This window comes from Saccostrea cucullata, unplaced genomic scaffold, assembly GCF_032062105.1.
Source record: "Saccostrea cucullata isolate Sc308-1 unplaced genomic scaffold, CSIRO_AGI_Scuc_v1 ctg9730, whole genome shotgun sequence".
NCBI classification, from domain to species: Eukaryota; Metazoa; Mollusca; class Bivalvia; order Ostreida; family Ostreidae; genus Saccostrea; species Saccostrea cuccullata.
Window position 1 is genome coordinate 3,831 of NW_026924710.1, and position 20,472 is coordinate 24,302.

At 32.8% G+C, this 20,472-nt stretch overlaps 1 protein-coding gene and 1 pseudogene across 1 annotated transcript; one reads left to right on the plus strand and one right to left on the minus strand.

Annotated features, from left to right (window-relative positions):
- The first annotated feature begins 279 nt into the window (after positions 1-279).
- LOC134267085 (uncharacterized) lies at positions 280-7,064 on the plus strand (annotated as a pseudogene).
- Positions 7,065-10,433: 3,369 nt separating this feature from the next.
- Positions 10,434-11,733, minus strand: LOC134267086 (large ribosomal subunit protein uL18m-like). Its single transcript, XM_062749301.1, has 4 exons — positions 11,672-11,733; positions 11,326-11,439; positions 10,957-11,074; positions 10,434-10,596 (listed from the first exon to the last, which is right to left on the minus strand). The coding sequence occupies exons 1-4, from the start codon at positions 11,731-11,733 to the stop codon at positions 10,447-10,449; spliced, it is 444 nt and encodes a 147-aa protein (XP_062605285.1). The 3' UTR covers positions 10,434-10,446.
- Between the last annotated feature and the right edge of the window lie 8,739 nt (positions 11,734-20,472).

Here is a 20,472-nt window from a genome sequence, read left to right on the forward strand (position 1 = left end):
CATTTTTACGAGACTCGTCAGATATATTTAAATTGAAAGTTATTGTCTGCATCAGACGTCAAAATTCACAAAAACGTCCATGATTTTTATGCACATGTTGCCCTCATGTTTATGTAAATTAGACATCGTGTGGGATATATGAGAAAAACCTCGATAGGCGGCAAAGCATTTGAAAAAGGGACAGAACTCAAACCGGACGGGGTTATACTCCATATTTCAATTATTCATGAAACACTTTTTTTTTCATTTCTAAACAGGAGTAGAGCTGATCCACTCACGATGAATTGTGACTTGTGCATTCTTCTCTCCTACATGTTGCGCAGGCTCTGTCAATATGATTCAAAGCTTGCTGAACAGTATGGTAAGTCATTATATATTTTTTTATTATTTTTATTGAAATGTATTTTGCAAATTTACCCCAAGTTTCATAAAAGTTTTAGTGTCTGGTAAAATACTGTCTTTCTACAAATATTCACTAAGATACTGTAGATCAAAATATTTTCACCACACTTTATTTTCGCGACTTAGCTATTTTGGTCTCTAGCAGAACAAAATGTTCGCGAGCTTTGGTTTCTGTTGTATATAAACAAAAATAATAAAATTTTCACGAGAATAAAATTTTCGCAAGCAGACAGACTCGCCTAATTACGCGAATTTTAAGCTCAAAGTGAATAGGGCGCGGATCTAAGAAATCTGATTTTAATCCGATTGTGTTTTACCCATTACTAAATATCTTGCAAAGTCTTTAATACATCTGACACATTGTATAATACTGTAGAAATTTGACAAAAAAATACCAGAAACATATTCAATAATGCAATCCCAAAAGGCAGTTACAATTTTTTTTCGAATCAAAATATTAAACGTACATTCAAGTCTGGTGAAAAAACGTCTGATTTAAAAGAAGAGAGGATAAGGCCCTTGTGTCATCCAGAGGACAAGAACTCTTCCCAATTATGTAGAAACTGTAAATGACAAAAAATTCCAAATAACTGACACTCTTTTTTTCATCTTCATCAGAAGGGGGAAAGAAAGTTGTCATTATATTATCATATCTTTTTTTTTTAAATAAGCCTTTCTGAAAGGAAGTGAAAATCGCTAAAAACAAAATATACACGTTTTTCATTTCAATTCAACATATATCTTTCGAAAAAAAATAAAAAATAATTTTTATTCTATGTCTAGAATTAAAAACAATCTCTAAACTTTAATCAAATATGTCAGGAAACATTTCTTCATTTTTTTTTTTTATTCATATTAAACAAACCCTTTAGATTAATGAAGTATTTTCTTTAAACTATTGAGAATTTTATATTTATTTTCAACATTGAAAAATGAAAATTTTCATCAGTAGAGCAAATCCTTAAAAACGGTAGTTTCGTAATATATCTAATTTGTGTAATTTTCTAGTTGCAAACGATTTTTCAAAAATTTCCCAAACGGTGACTTTGCACAAAGGTATTTAAAATGTAAGTCAAGTGCAAAGAATGCAGGGATACGTAAATCACAAAAAGATAATTTTATTGCCGATTATGTATTAATGATTGCACACATGATTAAAATTCTGTTAACTGTCAGAGAGTATTACACTTTTATAGAATATTCTATTTAATTTGTCAGGTTTAGTGCCAAGGGTCAAAGATGACCATTTTTGCTGCCACTTCGCCCTCAAAATTTCATTATCTTCCTATAATAATATGTATATTTATTAATTGTAATAATTCAATGAATGAATTCATGTTTTGAAATTTTTTCTCTTATTTCCTGATCGTATTGATTCAAATTTGAAACCCGTCTTTTATGCACTTTCCAAAGTGCTAGTGAAAAACTTAGTTATCAACGGGTTAACCATTTGCAAAACTCATTATGTTAATGATACAGTACCTTGCATCACTGAATAAATGATATTTTAAAAGACAAATAGTTAGAAATAGTTAATCAACGTATATTACTCTCACCAATCCACTAAACAAGCAATATCTTTTTTTAAAATCACTTCGTTTTCAATACAACATGTTACAAACGGAGGGATTTATTTTAGGAACCGGAAACAAAGTACCTGTCACTCTTGATCAAAGACCCCTGGAAACCAAACAGAACACACTCAACGGAAATGTAGAAAACTTCAAATGGAGCTATGGCGGATCGACAGGTAAAATCTTGTTTCATTATTTGGCAGCCCATTCAATGGTTTCTTTTTCTTTGTTTCTTCCAACAACTTCTTGTGATGCATTCTTCAATCATACACATATATTTTTGATTACAGGCCCGGATCATTGGCCTGAGTATTTTCCCCCGTGCGCTGGCAGACGACAGTCTCCAATTCACATCAGGACCGCGGACATCCATCATGTCACGTGGCTCCCAAATTTCCAGTTCATCAACTATGAGAAATTAAGCGGAGACGGAATGCAGCCAGCTTTTCTTCATCTCAGGAACAACGGACACACAGGTGGTCATTTTTCTGTGCATTATTGGTTTCTGAAATACAAGTCCTTTTTCGACTTAAAGAAGAAACTAAACATACCTTTTCCTGAAAAAAAATGTTGTGAGCACATTTCACTGAGTTTATTTGCTTTTCTAACGTCATTTGAATCGTTATTTTTTCAAAACAGCTAGCATGGCGATTGATGACGAAATTTACCTTCGTGGTTCGAATTTGGGTGAACTGTACCAAGCAGTGGAGATTCATTTCCATTGGGGTCCAGAAAACAACATTGGCTCGGAACACGTTCTGGACAACCATAACCATCCTCTAGAGGTTCGTATTTAAAACTTCTAGGGATTGACAAATTCATATCTACTGTTTGGGAAAAATAATATTATTATAAGAAATTTATGTCCTTCTTATAGGTTCACATCGTCCATTACAATACAAAATACGCCACACTTGCTGAAGCAAAGAAGCAATCAGACGGATTGGCCGTGATAGGAATATTTGCAGATGTAAGTTTAGAGCACCCTGTCATTATTAATAAAAACATTATATGAAATGGGTGAACACATTATGCTATTGTGTAATAATTTAGTCATTGAAGTTTGTGTCTTTAAACAAAATTAATGATGGTTTAACCATTAGATATCGGAGGAAAAGAACCACGCATTTGAACTGGTAGCCACAGCTCTCGATCAAGTAACAGAATACGGTATGAGCTTCAGATTCACATAAATTCATGCGCGACTATAATTTTCTAAAAATTTAACAAATACATAACATTTTTATCTTATTTTTCTAGACCAGAAAACAATTGTTACCGGATTAAGACCTATCGATATGCTGCCAAACGATACCTCCAAATACTATCATTATGCCGGAAGTCTGACCACGCCTCCCTGTTACGAGTCCGTTTCCAGGTACGTGATGCATGATGGGATAACTATCACGCAGGATCAGGTATTGGAACCTTACGAAGACAAAATTAAAGCTCATTTTCGTGAAATGGAACTAAAAATACTTTATCAAAAACAAAGAAGATGGGCGCATTTGGCGGGTGATCTGCAGGAATCATTTGTACGAAACATTTATGGTTTAAATGTCCATGATTTGGTTGGCTGAACATACCTGGTCAGATTTTACGAACACGTCCATGGTTTTTTAGACGGGTCACGTGACCCCCTCTTTTAGTTTACTCTCAGATGTCTAATAATAGAAAACGGCAACCTGGTGATAACACATGAATTAAATCTACGCATACGAAAGAGTGCAGAAATTGTTTCGATCAAAACATAAATATTTTGTATCAAACTGAAGAAATTGATATGAACCTTTGTCTAACTCAACTAATAAAGTATTTTGATTATTTAAAACTGAAAATATTAACTGTAAATAACACATGTAAGCAAAGTACTATCCTGCGTATTATTATGACTGTGTACGCATCATCCATTGTTTACTTCCGGAAAAATTATTAGTTCGTACCTGATGAAATTCGGAGCAGTTTAGAAAAGTTTCCAGACTAGCAATTATTAAAATTTCTACTTCAAATTAAATTAAATGAAAAATGTGAATGTATATTATTCATAGTTTTGTTTTTAGTATGTTATTGACAAAATAAAGTTGTTATTAAAACTCGTAAAAAAAAAAATCAAATTATGAAGATTATTTTGACCCCGTCTTTAGTATTTTTCAGTACTTTGATTTTTAATTCAGTTTGAAAAACATTGTGAAGTTGTAACATTTATGTCCATTTTTTTCTAGGGGGTACTATAACATAATAATATATCACAAAAAATAAAACCTAAAAAATCTAATGCATAGATGCATGATACGTGGTACATGTACATTATAAAATAGGAGATTGCAATTGAGAACCAAACTGAACCAAAATTTATCTAATTCAAAATTTTAATAAATCAGTACATAAAACAAATTTAAATTTAAATGACAAAATAAATGCTTGCTTGCCTGAAAACAATAAAAATTAACCCCCATGCCAGGCTCAACCAAAAACTTTTTGTTTTGAGTACTAAAAAGGTGTCAAACTTTTGGCCCAAACCCCTACAAATAGACAAATGCTTTTAAAAGGACAAAGACACACCACATTGACCAATTTGGGTTTTTTTTGGGAAAAGTTATTTTTGGGTTTGGGTCTTCTCTCCATTTTTTTTAAAAAAATGTAACCGTTTCTTTGAATTAAAGTACCCCCACATAACGTTTAAAATCATGGGGAAAACCGACTGAAAATTTTTTGAAAAAATTTTTTCAAAATGTACAATTTTGTACCAAATGTCTGATATGGCCAATTTTCAAGTTATTTTTTAGCAAATCAAAGCTCAATTTGGGAAAATATTTTCCGTTCCCTTTTCCGTTCCGTTGCACAGGAATCCGATAAATTAAAAAAATGTTAAAATTTCATGTGACATGTCAATAAAATTTCATTTTTAAGTACGCCCAGCTTCCTGCCAATGCCAATCAAAAGCGCCCTCGTTCTTTTATACCAAAGCAATGCTTTCCTTTGTATTTTACAGATAAACCGACTCAGACATCTAAAAGAACACGTGGAGGAAAACCACGGTCCACACAACCTTGGCCCGTCAAAACTCCGGGAAAACAAAAAACCTAAACAGTACTGACAACAATGCTGTTAATCACTAGAAACAACTGGTCATCATTCACCAAGCGCAAGTTACATAAAATACAATTTCAGGCCTTGTCAACCTTTGAATGGCCGGAAAGTTTACTGTAGCCATCCTTCCATGGTTAAACACAAGTCCATTCTCAGAATATTCCGTAGCAGATATAGCCGTCAGCCATCATGTTTCTAACCTTGGAGATCATGACGTTTCCAAGGCTTTGCTGCAAGATAATGGTTTTCATGGCTCTATTGGGTCTAGCCTATCCAATCACCCCCATGAAAGCCATCTGCATGGAACTGCATTGGACACGCACTCACATTAAAGTAAGTTGCCAGCGAAAAGAGTGGAAATCAATTTTGATGGCCACAAAACGAATCAACATCAAAGTTCTCAAAGGCGAAACACAAAGCCGCCCGCCAGGGTACAATGGCATCTCTGGAGAAAATGCTTCCAGAGGAACTAAAGGTCATCTTCTCAAGAATCACATTCCAAATTTCAAAGAAAAACTAGAACCAAGGGATATTTACAAGATATTTGGGGAAATTTTCATTCGGCAGGCACAAATTCTTACCGTTCAAAAGAAATCTGAACAAAGGAAAAAGGGTAAATACACAACTTTTTAAAGAACCAGAAATAAAAGAGTATGCGAATCCAGTATATTATGTGCAAAAGATTGAGACTGTCAGAAATCTGAAAAGAAAATACACCATTCATATCCAAAGCGAAATCCTCCAACAAATTGCAAAAACACACTGAAAGTAATGAATAATACGGCTCTCAAATCACCAAATAGAAAGAAAGTTTCAAATTTCAATTTAGTCAACAGACAAAGAAGCGCTGGCAAGTCATTCAACCTTGGTGCCGACCATCGCAGTTCGTACAGCGCACGAAAAAGCAATAAAATGGTTAATGGTGATTCCATTTTTCTGTGCGTCAACCTGCATATCAACGAAAAATAACACACTTCGTTTTGAAAAACCAAATAAAAGCCCAATTCAATATCAGTCGAAATTCTCACATAAACCATCAAAGTTCTGTAAAGAGCACTCGTGTGAATCGGAAACGTGAACTCTCGTATGAAATCGGAAATACCGAACACTCACATGAAATCGAAAGGTTCGAACATTCGACTGAAACCAGAAACATCAAGAGGAGAGGTGAAAAAATTGATCGATTTAATTTCCGAAAACCATCTTGACGTCTTAGACAATAATTTTGAAATAAACTCACAGAACATGGTTTCTTCACACACTTCATTGGCGCCTCAAGTGGAGGGCAGTGTAAGTTTCAGTGAGCGCATGCCCCAACGTCCTTTACAGAGTCTGGTTTTAGAGGAAATGGCTGTATTTCCAGAGGCGGTCGGTTCGGGTTTTCAAATCAAAAGAGCGATATGATGACAGAGAAAGAGCAAAGGATGACAAAAAGTATTCTAATGGACCGCATGACACAATCAACTCCAGAGCCATCTCTAGTAACTGAAGCATTAGAAACCACACAGGGCCCAGCCTGGACATCAAACCAGATATGGTATATGACCAGAACCAAACTACAAAACCCAAAATAACACATGAATCGAGCCATCAGTCAAACACAAAAATAACACATGAACCGATCCTTACTCGTGATCCAGAAATCGGTCATGAACGATCCATCAGTCAAACACAAAAATGGTCATGAACCAATCCTTACTCATGACCAGAAATCGGACATGAACGATCCAACAGTCAAACACAAAAATAACATATGAACCGATCTTATTCATGATCCAGAAATCGGACATGAACCAGTACAAATATCAGGATCAGAGACTGTGCATGAACCAGTAAAATCGATACATGAACCAGTAAAAACGAAGCTTCGTTTTCCAATTCAACGAGAAAGAAACACCACTACAATTCCTATTAGAGACTTTTAGGTAGCCATAATAATATGCTTTCTATCCTAACCGAGCCTCCCCTAGAGATGAGAAACCTTATCTACCTTTATGAGAGGACATTATTTTCATTTCCAAATCTCAGGGAGAAGTAAATAGAAGATGTTCCTTGACAGACGTCGACTTTTTTCAGCCGAATGGTGGATCTATCCTTTTGGTAGAACGCAACCGCCAAGGAGAAAAGATTTGGGGAATAACATCGTTTGTTTACGATGTTTTTTTGTAAAAAAGCCCCGTGTAATAAATTCAACGAATTTTTTTTTGGCTTGTAAACGGGTCGAGAATAAGGTTCAAATTTGGATTGCCAGGGCCCAATTTCTTTTTTGTGTTTTCAAATATTTATTTCACAAAAAATTTTGGGAAAGGATTGTTACCTTGATTTGTTTTTTTTTGTTGCATGGAAATTGGTTTTATGTGTACTAAAGTACATTCTTTAAAGTCTACTTTGCAATGCTTTGCTTTTTAATTTGTAACTCACTGGTTTTCTTTAGACACCCATGTATCGCAGTGGTAAAAAACGTGAGAAAGAGTCAAGCAAGATGTTATCCTAACGCCGCGGGTTTAATCCCACTGTGGCCGAAGAGAACAGTCCTTTGGATGAGACTGTCGCAGTAGGTGCTGGCGCGCAAAAGATCCCGGCCCCTGTTCAATGACCCTGAGTGTTGATTGTGGCACAGTTTGCAGCTCTCCACCGGCAGTGCTGGCGTCTCTATATGAGAGGAATGTTAAACAACCATGAAACCATTTGGGGTGGTAGTAAATTGGAAGTAGACGGGGGCTAAAAAACAAAAAAAAAAATTAAAACCTGAAAAAAACTTGACAAATAAACACAACATACTAGGGAAAACTTTACAATTGATAAAAAGGGGGGGGGGGGTTTGAACTTCGTCAGTACCAATTTTTTTCCAAACATTCCCTTATCCTCTTTGACTACACTGTAACGTTCCTGTTGAAAGGGGGGGGGGGAACCCAAACCCCAACTTCAATGCCTGAATTACTGAGTATGTCTATCTTTGCAAAAATGTCAAGTGAAAGTGGGGGAACGGGTAAGACCCCCTTTGTCTCCCCTTGACGCCTTTGAAAACGTTGGTTTTCTCAAATCATGTATATACGTATATTTTTATGAGCAGCATATTTCTTTTTCTTCTCAAATGTTCATCACGACGAAAAGTTAAAAAGGAATTTTTGTGCACCCCCCTTGAAAACTGAGAGGGTATATAGTGATGGAGTGTTAGGTCTGTGTCTTTTTAGTCCTCAGGTCTATCTTTTTTTTGCAACTCCTCCTATAACACTGAATAAAAATTAATTAGAATTTCTCAGATTTTTTTTAACTAAAATAATGCCATTGTGTCCTCTTATTTACTTTTTGATCTGACACTTATTTTGGGTCTCCTAGAGGAAAACATGGATTTTGCCGATTATTAAAATCAAATTATGCAAATGGAAGGCTCATTATTTAGTGAGCTCTGTGTTTACAGTGCCTCTAGTTCTACCTATTTTAATACTTGCATTTTGCTTTCATTTATTTCTACCTAAAAAATTTTTGTGTCAATATAAAATTTATGGCATATTAAAAAAAGTCTATCGTTGGTTTCTTTTATGTTAATTAATGACACCAGATTAATTGGCTTTTTTCGATGGAAGGGGTTGTCTCGTTGTATGTAAACATGATTTAGAGAAAAAGTTGGAAATCAGCAATAAGGAGATTACTTTGGCATTGTCAGTTTTATGAATGACTTTATCATTTCTACATATGAGAATTTTTGTCGTTTGTTAGATGGTTTTATGGACTTCCATCAAATCATTCATCAGCAAATGCTAACGAAGGACAGAATAGTCAGGCATACCGTCAGAAGACATAACAGTGGTTTTATGTGTCGGTTAACCCAGACACAATTCAGGATACAGTCGGGCCTTGTTAATCCGGAAATTTATTTGAGGTCAAAAAAATTGCCGTACTTTTATTTTGGAGTGAATCTCTACAAAGCTCAATATTACGTTACGCTACATGCAACTCCATATCTTATTCGTTGGGAAAGAAGTCCAGGAGAATGGGCGCTGTACAAAGTATCCATTAAGAGTGCAATTACTACCAAATATATACGTCCCCCCTCCCAAGAGAAGTATATGGAGGCATATAATGTCAAAAGTTTTGATTGATTGTTTAAAATCATATACGCTATATGAACGCCGAATATAGGTTGAAACAAAATGATCAACGATTTAAAACACATGAAGTATAATAAAAATAATACTTTCCACAAAATTGTACTATAGATGTCGTTGTAATAACAAAACAATTAAACAATACCTAGAAATTAAGAATTCAGTCTTTTCATGAATATTGATAAAGGAAGTGCGTAAACTGTAGGTCTATATATAGAAACACATGTCCACGGGAAATCACAGACAACGAGGTATGTTGCATTTTGACAACAATTATTAATGTAAGGTTAATATGCATCATAACAGAGAAGATTGTTGATACTTAAATACATTAAAAGGTAAAGTACCATTAAGTATCCACATCAAAAGTGAGTAGTATCTCAAACGGTCTACCTTGTTTTCTTTACGCCACGTGTGTTTATCAATCTAAAAGTAGCAAAGGCGTCACGTGATGGATTTATTTAAAAATAGCTGTTTTTCTTTCCTTGCAGGATAATAAATAATTATAATTTGATAACTTTGTAACGCGTTTAATTTTAATGGTGTAATTTACAGTATTTTCGTAACTTTTCTTGATAAACAAATTGTATCAATTTCCAATCCTATTTTAACTGGCGCAAGTTATAGCGTGTATACTTTTAAGGTCCCAGTCGACAATATTTCACTGCATGGACATAAAGAGACGTCAGCGTATTCCAAAGAGGGGATTCAAATTACACCTATACTCGGCATTCAGGGCCATTAAGAAGTGAGCGTTCTATATCGTGCCAACGCCGACCGTGACACGGGACCAACATTTTTAAGGTCAAATCCAAAAGACCCGTGACTTTCACTTCTAGTGCTGAGCGCGTGTCAATTTTTTTTAAAAAGAATCAGTCACTACCTGTGTTTATGCAAGAAGTTTTAAACGAGGGGCTAAATTTTATTGGTTTGAAATTGAAGCTGTGGTATTAATTTTCAGAGCTAGTGTTAAGTCTATCCCATTCTTTTTTTAGGGGGGCCGGGGGGGGGGGGGTCCATATTACATGTGCTAAAAAATAAACGAAACATATAAGTGGGGCAGAGAAGGGGAGAAGCAAAAAAACAATGATCCTCTCTGTTTTCACAGCCATAGGGGAACTCTCCATTAAAAAAGAATTCTTGGTTCTTTTGGTTAGATATTCAATAAACACATCTTTGCTATTTTCAACAGGAAACATAAAAATAAACTCTATATTTTTTTTTAGAAATTTTAATGACATAGAAGTTAGAACACATTTAAATATGAATCATTATACAATCTGTATGTCATACGGCCGTTTCTTCTCTCCGATTCGGTTTTTGCCGTCATATTTGATTCCAGGTTTAAATTCTCCCTCGATGACCTCCTCTTCTCCAATTTTAATGCCAGACTCTTCCAAAGCATTCAGCACTGCTTTAACCTACAATAATAATGATTATTTACTGACAGATCTAAAACTTACAATGTAAGCCTTTACCTAAAATGAGGATAACCGGTAATTACTTATACATGGGAAATTTACATTGAAACTGAGAACCTATATTTTTAAAATTATTCTTTTTTAAAAATATTTTTTATGCATTTCAAAGAGAATCATTCAAGAACCTGTAACTATTTTTGAAATCAGTGGTTTATTCACATTAGTATCACTCAACTAGATCTATAAGAGCATACATTGATACTACCAATAAATATTTCAACTGGATATTTCTAAAAAAAATAAGAAGTCAGCTTTTAGCTATGAAAATAACTCCAACCAAACTTTCATGCCTGAACGTACCTTATCCCCTCCATGACCTTCTGAGACTGGGTCATAATACACGTTGACAATGCCGGCTTTCTGACAGCGATCGGCAAACACACGACCGGTATTGACAGCCGCTGACACATCTCTGGCACTACATAACACAAAATCAAGATCTGTCTATTACATACAGTCTAAATATAGCTTCTACTAGATCAGCTGTTTTAATCAAAATATATTCATTGTGATTTAAATATTTCCCACAATTCCTTCACAGCTTTTATTGTAAACATTTGAGAGTAATAAATTCAGTTTATTTGATTAACTGATGATATTCATTAGGATAAACCTTAATTTTATCAAATTTTCAATGAACGGCATCAAATTAATCAACAGTACATGTACCTGTATAAGAACTGCCTTATCGCCCACTCTGATGATGAAGCGTAGATGACCTTCCTCCCTGAGGAATGTTCTAGGTAAACCTCTACTTTGCTGGAGGTAGGATTAATATGGAGTCTACAAATATGTAATTTCCTCAATTTTATTTCAGAAATGGTCATTACAGGTAACTATTTTCACAGGCCCAAAGACTCCAAATTAAAAGCCTTGCACATACATGTATATAGTAGTATTTTTTTTTTTTTCTTTATTATACATTGTATTGACAAAATTTTAATTTTCTCTTCTGGTACCCATTAGGTAAATTTTAAAACTGTCCATTACAGTAAACAGTTAAAGATATACTAACTTGTAATAAAAGTTTCGGGAAGGTGTTTGAAATCTCCATCCTTTTTTTTCTTGGAGAAACATTCATATACTCAAGGCATCTAAGGAAAAAGTATATAAATTACTGAATTTGTAAATGTTAAAAAATTAAAAATCAAATTCCAAATGCAGTTTTTAGGTTAATCCCACTCTAATGTTATATATTATACATTATTGCAAATCCCTTCCTGAATTTAACCTCATTTCCGATCATAAAAACAAATATTTAATTAAAAAAAGAATGGTTTTAAATATGTGTAATTAAAATAGTGTTTAACCAAAGTATTTAAAAGGGAACTACATGTATTTTTAAAAACAAAAACAATAAACCATTTATTCATTTAAGAAATGTGCAAAGGGCAATAACTCTTTAAACTACAGTGTATCCTTTTTATTGCATTTTCTTCATTTTATTTTCATGAGAATCGGTTTCCCAGACACTTGGAATTTATATTCAAGTATATTTTAAAATTAAAATTATTTAAAAATTCATAACTAAAAGGATAACACCATATCATTTATTTTTCTCATGGATTTTAATAATGCTATTTAGCAAAACTGAGATATAATTTTAATGCCAATAGAAACTTCTGTACCTTTATCTGACCTACCTTAAACTATGCTAAATTGATATAAATGCAGTTTTTTTTCAATTTTAAAACCCCCCCCCCCCCTCCCAACTTTGGAATCCCTGTAAGTTTGTTTTGGTAGTGGTTCGACACCATAAATGATATCAAACAGTTACCTTTCCCCATCATACCTATCATTTCTGTTGATGAATTCCGGGTTTATCTTGTAGTCTTTTTTCTTTGGTTTGAGCGGCTGACAAAGACAAGCTACGAGCTGAAAATTAAACAAGAATTACAAATGAACCCCCCTGTCTAAAACACTGCTATCTCAAATAGCATATCAAAGAGAATTGTGGATATTCCTTAACCGTTGTTCCTCGAGAATTTTAGTATCAGTGATTTAATACCTAGGTTGTATGTTAATTCAATTTTGAACAATATTTTATCCTGACTATCACAGAAGTTAATGTAATTGCAATTTTGCAGCAATTTGATCCCTCTCCCTAATATTTAAGGAATGAAGCTTTTTCAACTTATGTAATATTATATAACATATTTTGGGCCAGTTTACACTTTATAAACCATGAAGCGGTTTATAAAAAAGTTAAACTTCTCCAAGTTATGCTATATTGTACATGTAAAAATAAGTTGAAATTCTTTTTTTTTTTTTTAATTTAATTTCAGTGTAGATAATGAGACAATATTTCAATAAAAGGCTTCAAATTCAGCAATATTTTAAAAGTAACATCAAGCAGAGTAATATGTTTTTGACATAACTCATTGTGATGAATGGAACTCATGTTATATACATAATGGATTCAATTTTTTACCCAATCAAATGATGTATTCTGTCCAACTAAAATCAAATTACAAGTAAATATTGATTATTTTTGTCTGAGCAGACATAGCCATCATCAGATAACTATGGGTGATCTTATCTTTTATTTATCACCCATGATCAAAATAGGCATCTAGAAATTTTTTAAAAAGTCACGAAAATTATATGGGAGTAAATTCCCCCTTGTCAATCTTTGAAACACACAAGTGAGGGGAAATTTTTTGATTTATTTGCGAGCAGTAACTGTAAGTTATCTAATGATTTTGGTATTGGTAAACATACAAAATAATCAAGTTGGGCAAAGCCTACCAAATGGCACTTTACCCCACGTTTGGCAGATAATCTCCATATAGGTAACAAATTTTGCTAATCAAATGGGGGACTTTTTTATTCTATTGCAATTTTTATTAAAATAAAACAAAAGCGCATTTATTCAGGCAATGGGGGATTTTAGTGAACATATTCCTCGTTCATTTAACATAAATCGGTCGAATTTCTATGCGTAATTTCTCCGTAACTTCGTAAAAATAATACCCGTAGTTGACTCTATCAGCCGAACTTCTTGATCAAACGAAAAAAAAAAATCTTAATTGTGCATTGTTGGATAAAAATCCAATTTTATACAATAATTTACTTGATATGTTAATTTTCAATCTCTTTTTGGATCTTCGTCAATGTTTATCTCCATAAAATCCTGTTAAACACGAGCTCCTCATGGCCTTACCGGTATGGTGGACACTTCCTGCCATAAAGTTAATTTTTTCCAGAGTTGTACGTTATATTTGTTGTTATTTTTCTTTTTGGATGAAGTTGCAGATTCCATGCGATCTTTTTGGGTTTAATATGCATATTACTGGTGAATTCAATAAATTCAAAAAATAATATTCAATAAAGGATGTACAAAATGACTTTTGCTATTATTCTTGTTTTTGTTCCGAGTACATCGTTTTAAAACAATAATTATGTCATACTCCAACTGCATTTAAATATATTTCTATGAAGAACAAAGCCATTGTGTTCAAAATAAAAAAAAATAAAGGCTAAACTTATTTTTTTCTGATTTCCTAGTTGAAAATTAACACAAATGTGCTTCCGTAGTTAAATCTGACTTTACATCAGGTTAAAAAAGATCATCGTTTTGATTGGTTTGCAATAATTGATTGGTTGCCCGGATAATCAAAATAGAAAGTAAAGGACATGATTGACAGGTGCAACATCGTTGGAGAAGGAGTAAATTTTCTTTAAAAGTAAAAAAATGAAGAAACATTCAATTGTTTACATTAGCTACGTTTTTTGTCAAATTTTTTTCCCACGACTCTGCACAATAAATTGCACATACAATTTTATTTTTTTTTTCACCCAAAATACTGATAAATAGCTATATTTTATTTACAGGTTTCACGGGGGATAAAGTACCATTTGGTAGGCTGTGCCCCTTGAAAATTTAAGGGGGATGTGGGCCCTTTTAGTGCAGTGAGAACAAAATGTAAACATTTTTCAAATGGCTAAAATACATTATATTTTATAAATTCTAAACCCTTATGATAAAGATACAATAAATATGCATAACTGAATGTTTTGTCATATATAATCTATACTTCTGCAGAAAAATGCTTTTGATATGCACCTTGAACTGCGCAGCTACAAAATTTCAGCAGAGCCTTAAAAAATCCAAAAAAATACGCAAAGTGTCATTAATGTTCTCTCTACAACCATTTGTTGAGAAAATGTCTAAATTTTGCACTTTTAAATGATAATTTTAAATTCAAAACAAGGTATCGTTGCTTCAAAAAAGTGAAAAGAACCATGAAAGTAGTTCATTGATACAGCATGGTTTTTTTTGCACAGAATTTTGTTTTCCAGACCTCTTCTTAATATGGAGGGACATAACAATTTTAAATGTAGAAGAGAATTCAGTTGCAAAATATTTCAAATAATATGAACACTTTTAAAGAGGAATTGTGTTAAAGTGTGGCTTGAAGTAATTTATTTAGTATTATTATCAAACAGTTGTTAAATAGTTGTTTGAAATAAACTTTTTATTCCGGGTAAAAAAATGAGCACCATCAAAGTTTAAAATAAGAGTTTTAAGTTTCCACAGATAACTTATAATATCTATCAAAATTTAAATTATCACCAATGAAACACAAAGAAATTAAACACATAAAATCGATATGAAAAACCTTGTGTTAGTATCTACTAGTACGAGGGGTGATCGAACTATCTCTATATCTACAAAACCACAATTTAGATTAGAAGCAAATTTGGTGCACCTCAAGTTCTATAAATAGCATATCCCGAATAAAGTTTTGCTCACAATGTGAAAATAAATCTTTATGCAGGTACTTGTGACGAAAAATGGTTGTCTCAGTGGAACTCATTCAACAAACACTAAAATAATTATGGTATATCTTAAAACTGCATTTGAAGCAACGTATAAAAATTTGTTCAAAGTTTATTAAGACAAATGACTTCCTAATAATTCAATCAATGATTGGATAGACCGTTTTAGTGAAGGAAGGCAGATGGTTGAATATGATACTTGTTAGGGCCCTAAACAAGTTTGAAAAGGGGTTTGTTTTTAATTAAGCAATATGCTATCAAAGGTTAAATTTTACATTTAAAAATACTTGAATATTTCAACAATAATATAACTATCAAATACCTAAGATATTGTTTACTTTTGATCCCCCCCCCCCCCCCCCTCATATATACTCTGTCAAATAAACATTTACAATTTTCATTACAGCGGAGCGACATTTGAAAAGGAATAAAATCATTCAGAGTGGGTTAAGAGTTTTAATGAATAACTTTTTTCTATTTGCCCATTTTGTCAAAATTACAATTTTACAGAGTAAAGAAAAAAATCAACACAATTAAATATTTTATAACATCTTTAAAATGACTTTGGTGGACCTCCCAACTCAGGGAAAATTATTGGGTCCTATTTATGGTGAGAAAAAAAATTCCTTAAAATTTAAACATATTTTTTAGAAAAAAAAATCCTGTAATTGGATGTAAAATAAAATTAGTGGGCCCATTTTTAATAAGGGAGAGAGGGCAACCAAATATATTTACAACAAATGGTCTTATAAGGCTAGTACATGTTCCATCACATACTTAGTAATGCAAATTTTTTTAATCTTTGGCACTATTTTGAAAAAAAAAAAATATGATTTTTTGGGAAGGGGGGGGGGGGGGGGAGTCTCTCATTTTTTTCGATGATAGATAGACATTGCATATGCAATGGACCTTTGTTTGCAAACATTGTGATTGCTTCTAAATTTAAAAAAAAAAACAACTTATATATTTTATCAAGCTTCGTAAGTTCAATGATCGAGAGCTTACAACGTAGTCAACATAATGAGACATGATGCGTTTTTATGTCCAAACATTACTCCATACGATGTGTTTGGGATTGCAAACAATCAAGTATTTATGTGAGGTGCCTGAAGGAAATCCTTTAACTGCCTATTTTTTCTATCTAACTGCTAAACAAAATAGACATATGTACCAACTTTTCGAATGTAAGACATGTAATTGCAATTTGTTTTTCATGCACCGCATATTGTTTAACATTTTCAAATTAAATGCTAAGCATCCTCCTTGCAGTGCCCCATTTCAAAATAACTTCTATTGCCACAGAAAAAAAGGCCCAACCAGGGATTACATTAACGGTTTCCGATTCCCGGGACAAGTAAATCATCAGGTCGGGCAAGTGAAATCATCAATGTACTTGTCCGATCGGGCAAGTGGATATTTCTGATAGAAACGTTTTTTTTAATCTTACATTAGTTTATAAACAAAACAATGAATTGAACAGTTGATTTCCGCCAAAAACGTGACAATGTTTTTGGGTTGGAATCCCTCGGTAACGTTTTGGATCATACCTTTATTTAGAAATCGGGTTCATTTGTTTTTTTTCGTTCACTCTTGCCTGACAACTTATTATGAACTTACGATACATTCTTAGAAATATATATAATAGAATAGTTTATTTAATCACTCAGAATAAAAAACACCAGTTGTTCTTGGTAATGATGTATCTTGATTAAAACATGATAACTGTTTTCCTTTTTTGTTGACCTTTTTGGGGGGGGGGGGGGGAAAATTTCAAAAAAAAAGAAAAGAAAAGGAAATATTTAGTGCATCGCTTACGTGTGTTAACAGGGTATAAATTACAGGAAAGTTGTTTATACAGTAACTGATGTTTTCTTCTTTAAAATTTTTGGGCAACCAATTTTTGTTCGGGCAATCAAAATTGTAGTTCACTGCCCGAAGGACAAGTGAATATTAAAGTTAATGTAATCCCTGCGACGTAAACACATATGTTTAGGGCATTTTTTTGCTTTTTCTTGGTTTAAACCAACAAATTATAAACTTTTCCCAAAAATTAAATATAATCATGGTTATAAACGCACTACCACAGATATATGCACATGTCAAGCACTGTAGTGTATTAATATTTTCTAGCAAACTCGAGCTGTGAACAGAACAGTTTTTCCCGATTTGCTGGAGTGGGGTTAAAATCCGGTTTTTTTATTTAAACAGACGAAGCGATGCAACAAATAAAAGTAGTAAGTAATATTACCCAATGATTATTACTAAGTAATTTCTTGTCTTGATGTTTTTATGGGGCATTTTTTAAAATCAATGTTTTCGAATTGTGCGACAGAGGAATGGCGGACAAATAAACACATGGGTTAGGAAGACACACATATGAAAAATCAAATTTTCAAGAATTCTAGATAATGACAAGAAAAAAGCAAACAAATGGTTGTAGCCATATTATCAATGAACAAACTAACACCATTTTCAATGCATTTTTCATCTCGTGAATGCTGTAGCTGCGCAGTACTACAATGATTAATTTTTAATTAAAACAAAATAAACTTAATTATTTACTAATTTTGGTCTCTAACAGTAGGTAACTAGTGCATTAACACTTTGAGTAACTTTGGGCTAGTTTAGACAGTTAAACCATTCTTGGCATTTCTTATTTCACACCAGACTAGATCCAATTGGCTTGTACATCCCCCTTAAGACTTTTTTGCCATCACTACTCTTTGCAGAAGTGTTGTGATGTTAAATGAATGATTCTGTGTAAACAGCTAGTGTAAAAATATTTTTCTATTATCCATTTAAAAGTATTATAATTTTTTTTAATATTCAATGTAATTTATAAAGTCATAGGAAAATCAAAATTTGGTCTTATATTTCATAAGTTCTTATGTAAAATGAGCCCCTGAACATATATCATGAAAAATATAAATTTTTTTTTTTTTATATACATTAGGCCCTAGCTTAGCTCCATATAGGCAACGACCTGGTATTAACAATAACGAGATAATTACATCAAAATATGTAGTTTCATCGAGTTTTTTGAAAATTTCGAATTTCCTCTATAGTATTTAAAAAGATCCTACGTTCATCTTCAACTCGAAAAATTCCTAGCTAATTTCTCATTTTATAAAAACACATACCAGCTATTTTACGAGTTGAATGCACAGCATAACTTCTACATAAGCAAGTAAACGGTGTAGAAGCAAGAGAAACCAGTGAGCTAAATGACATTTTGGTAAAAGTTAATTCGAACAACGAAGATTCTTACAGGTGCCTGAAGTCATTCTCACCTCTAAAAGTTTAATTTGTTTCAAATAAAACAAAATAAAAGTTAAAAGATATTTTAATATTTTTAACTATTTCAAAATAATAATTTTTTTTTTATCATTATCATTTCATTGAATACATGTATATCTTTTACACACCGACTCATTCAAAGCATGCATTAATATAATTGGTCTCCGGAACCCCATGTTTTCCCATCTTTCTAAACCGCTGGAAACTTTGCTGTCCAGAAATTTTGTGGAAAAAGTGCTGATATAATTACAGGTAACCTTTCTCTTTGTTTTTAAAACAAGTTATTTTTATGATTTTACAGTTTAAAGGTATATTCTATGTTTTTTTAATTAAATTAGGCTCACGGTGCAATGAAATTCGAGGAAATTCGGTTTTTCCTGCAAAAGAGTTTTAAAAAATCCACTTATTTAATTCTCCTTTCTTTCTATAACTTTATCTTCTTTTGGCTTTGAAAATTCACAAAAAAGTGAGCCCAGTATTGTAATAATTGAATTCTTAATAATGTAAGTTAAAGCTGTCTAAGTATTTTTATAAATTTACTCATCCTTCACAGAATAAGAGTAACGCAGTAGAATAAATCTGCTACATATAGTTTTTTTGGGCCCTTCAATTAAGAAATAAAATTTTTTCAGAGTGTCATTGGGATATACTAAGGTTGGGGTGTGATCAAATTCTATAACGCCAAAAGGGCGTTTAGACTTGTTATTAAAATGCAACATAATGCACATGTACATCATCATATGACGTCACAGTCAAGACTTTCTAGTATTGTTGGTGGTTTTTCCCAAAATTCATGTCATTGAAAATTGAATGTCAATATAATTTATATTGTCATATATATAAGGAAAGACATTTGCAAATGTAAATATTCTTTTTTAAAGGTTATTGAAATTTTTGTTGGCAGAATGGCAGAAGAAGCTGAAGCAGATGAGAAGAGAATTTTGGCTCAGTTCAAAAGTGAAAGTGGAGATGTTACAGGAAATGCATTTGATTTACCTTTAAACATCACAGCAGAAAAGCTACAGATGATCTGAATGCTTTATTGACAAATGTAAGTAATCATCAAAAGTGAAAGGATTAATATGCCAGGTCATCCATTGCATTGACTGAACACATCTTTATTTTTCTGCTTTTAAAGGGAAAATCCTATCCCTTACTCTTTCTTTGTCAATGACATTGAAGTAACTGACAGTCTGGTGAAGGCACTGGATGATAAAGCCCTAGAGAACACAGAACAGGTCCTGGACATAGTTTACCTCCCTCAGGCTATATTTAGAGTGAGGGCCGTAACAAGGTGCACCGTACCATCCCGGGGCATGCAGAGGCTGTCATTTCTGTATCATTTAGTCCTATGGGCTAGGAAATGTTTACTTTTTTTTTTTTATTTATTCATTAATATACTGATTGACTAATAATCACAATGATTTAAATTTTGGAAGAATTTTGATAAGGCAAAAGAACACAACACAATATTTTATGAAAATTTTGGTTTCATCCTAGTTTGTCTTTCAGGTATTTGGCTAGTGGTTAGGAGATACAACTGTTTGGGTTTTGGGATGTGCAAACAGAAACTCCTCACCATACTTGTAAAGGTCTGATAATTGTTAATCAAATTACTTGAAAAAGTAATTTTGTATTAATTTAATGCTATTTGAATATCATCATTGCATCAAATTTGGTTAAAGTAAATTTTAGATATCATCTTTTCAGGTCATAAACACTGGGGGCTATTGGCAT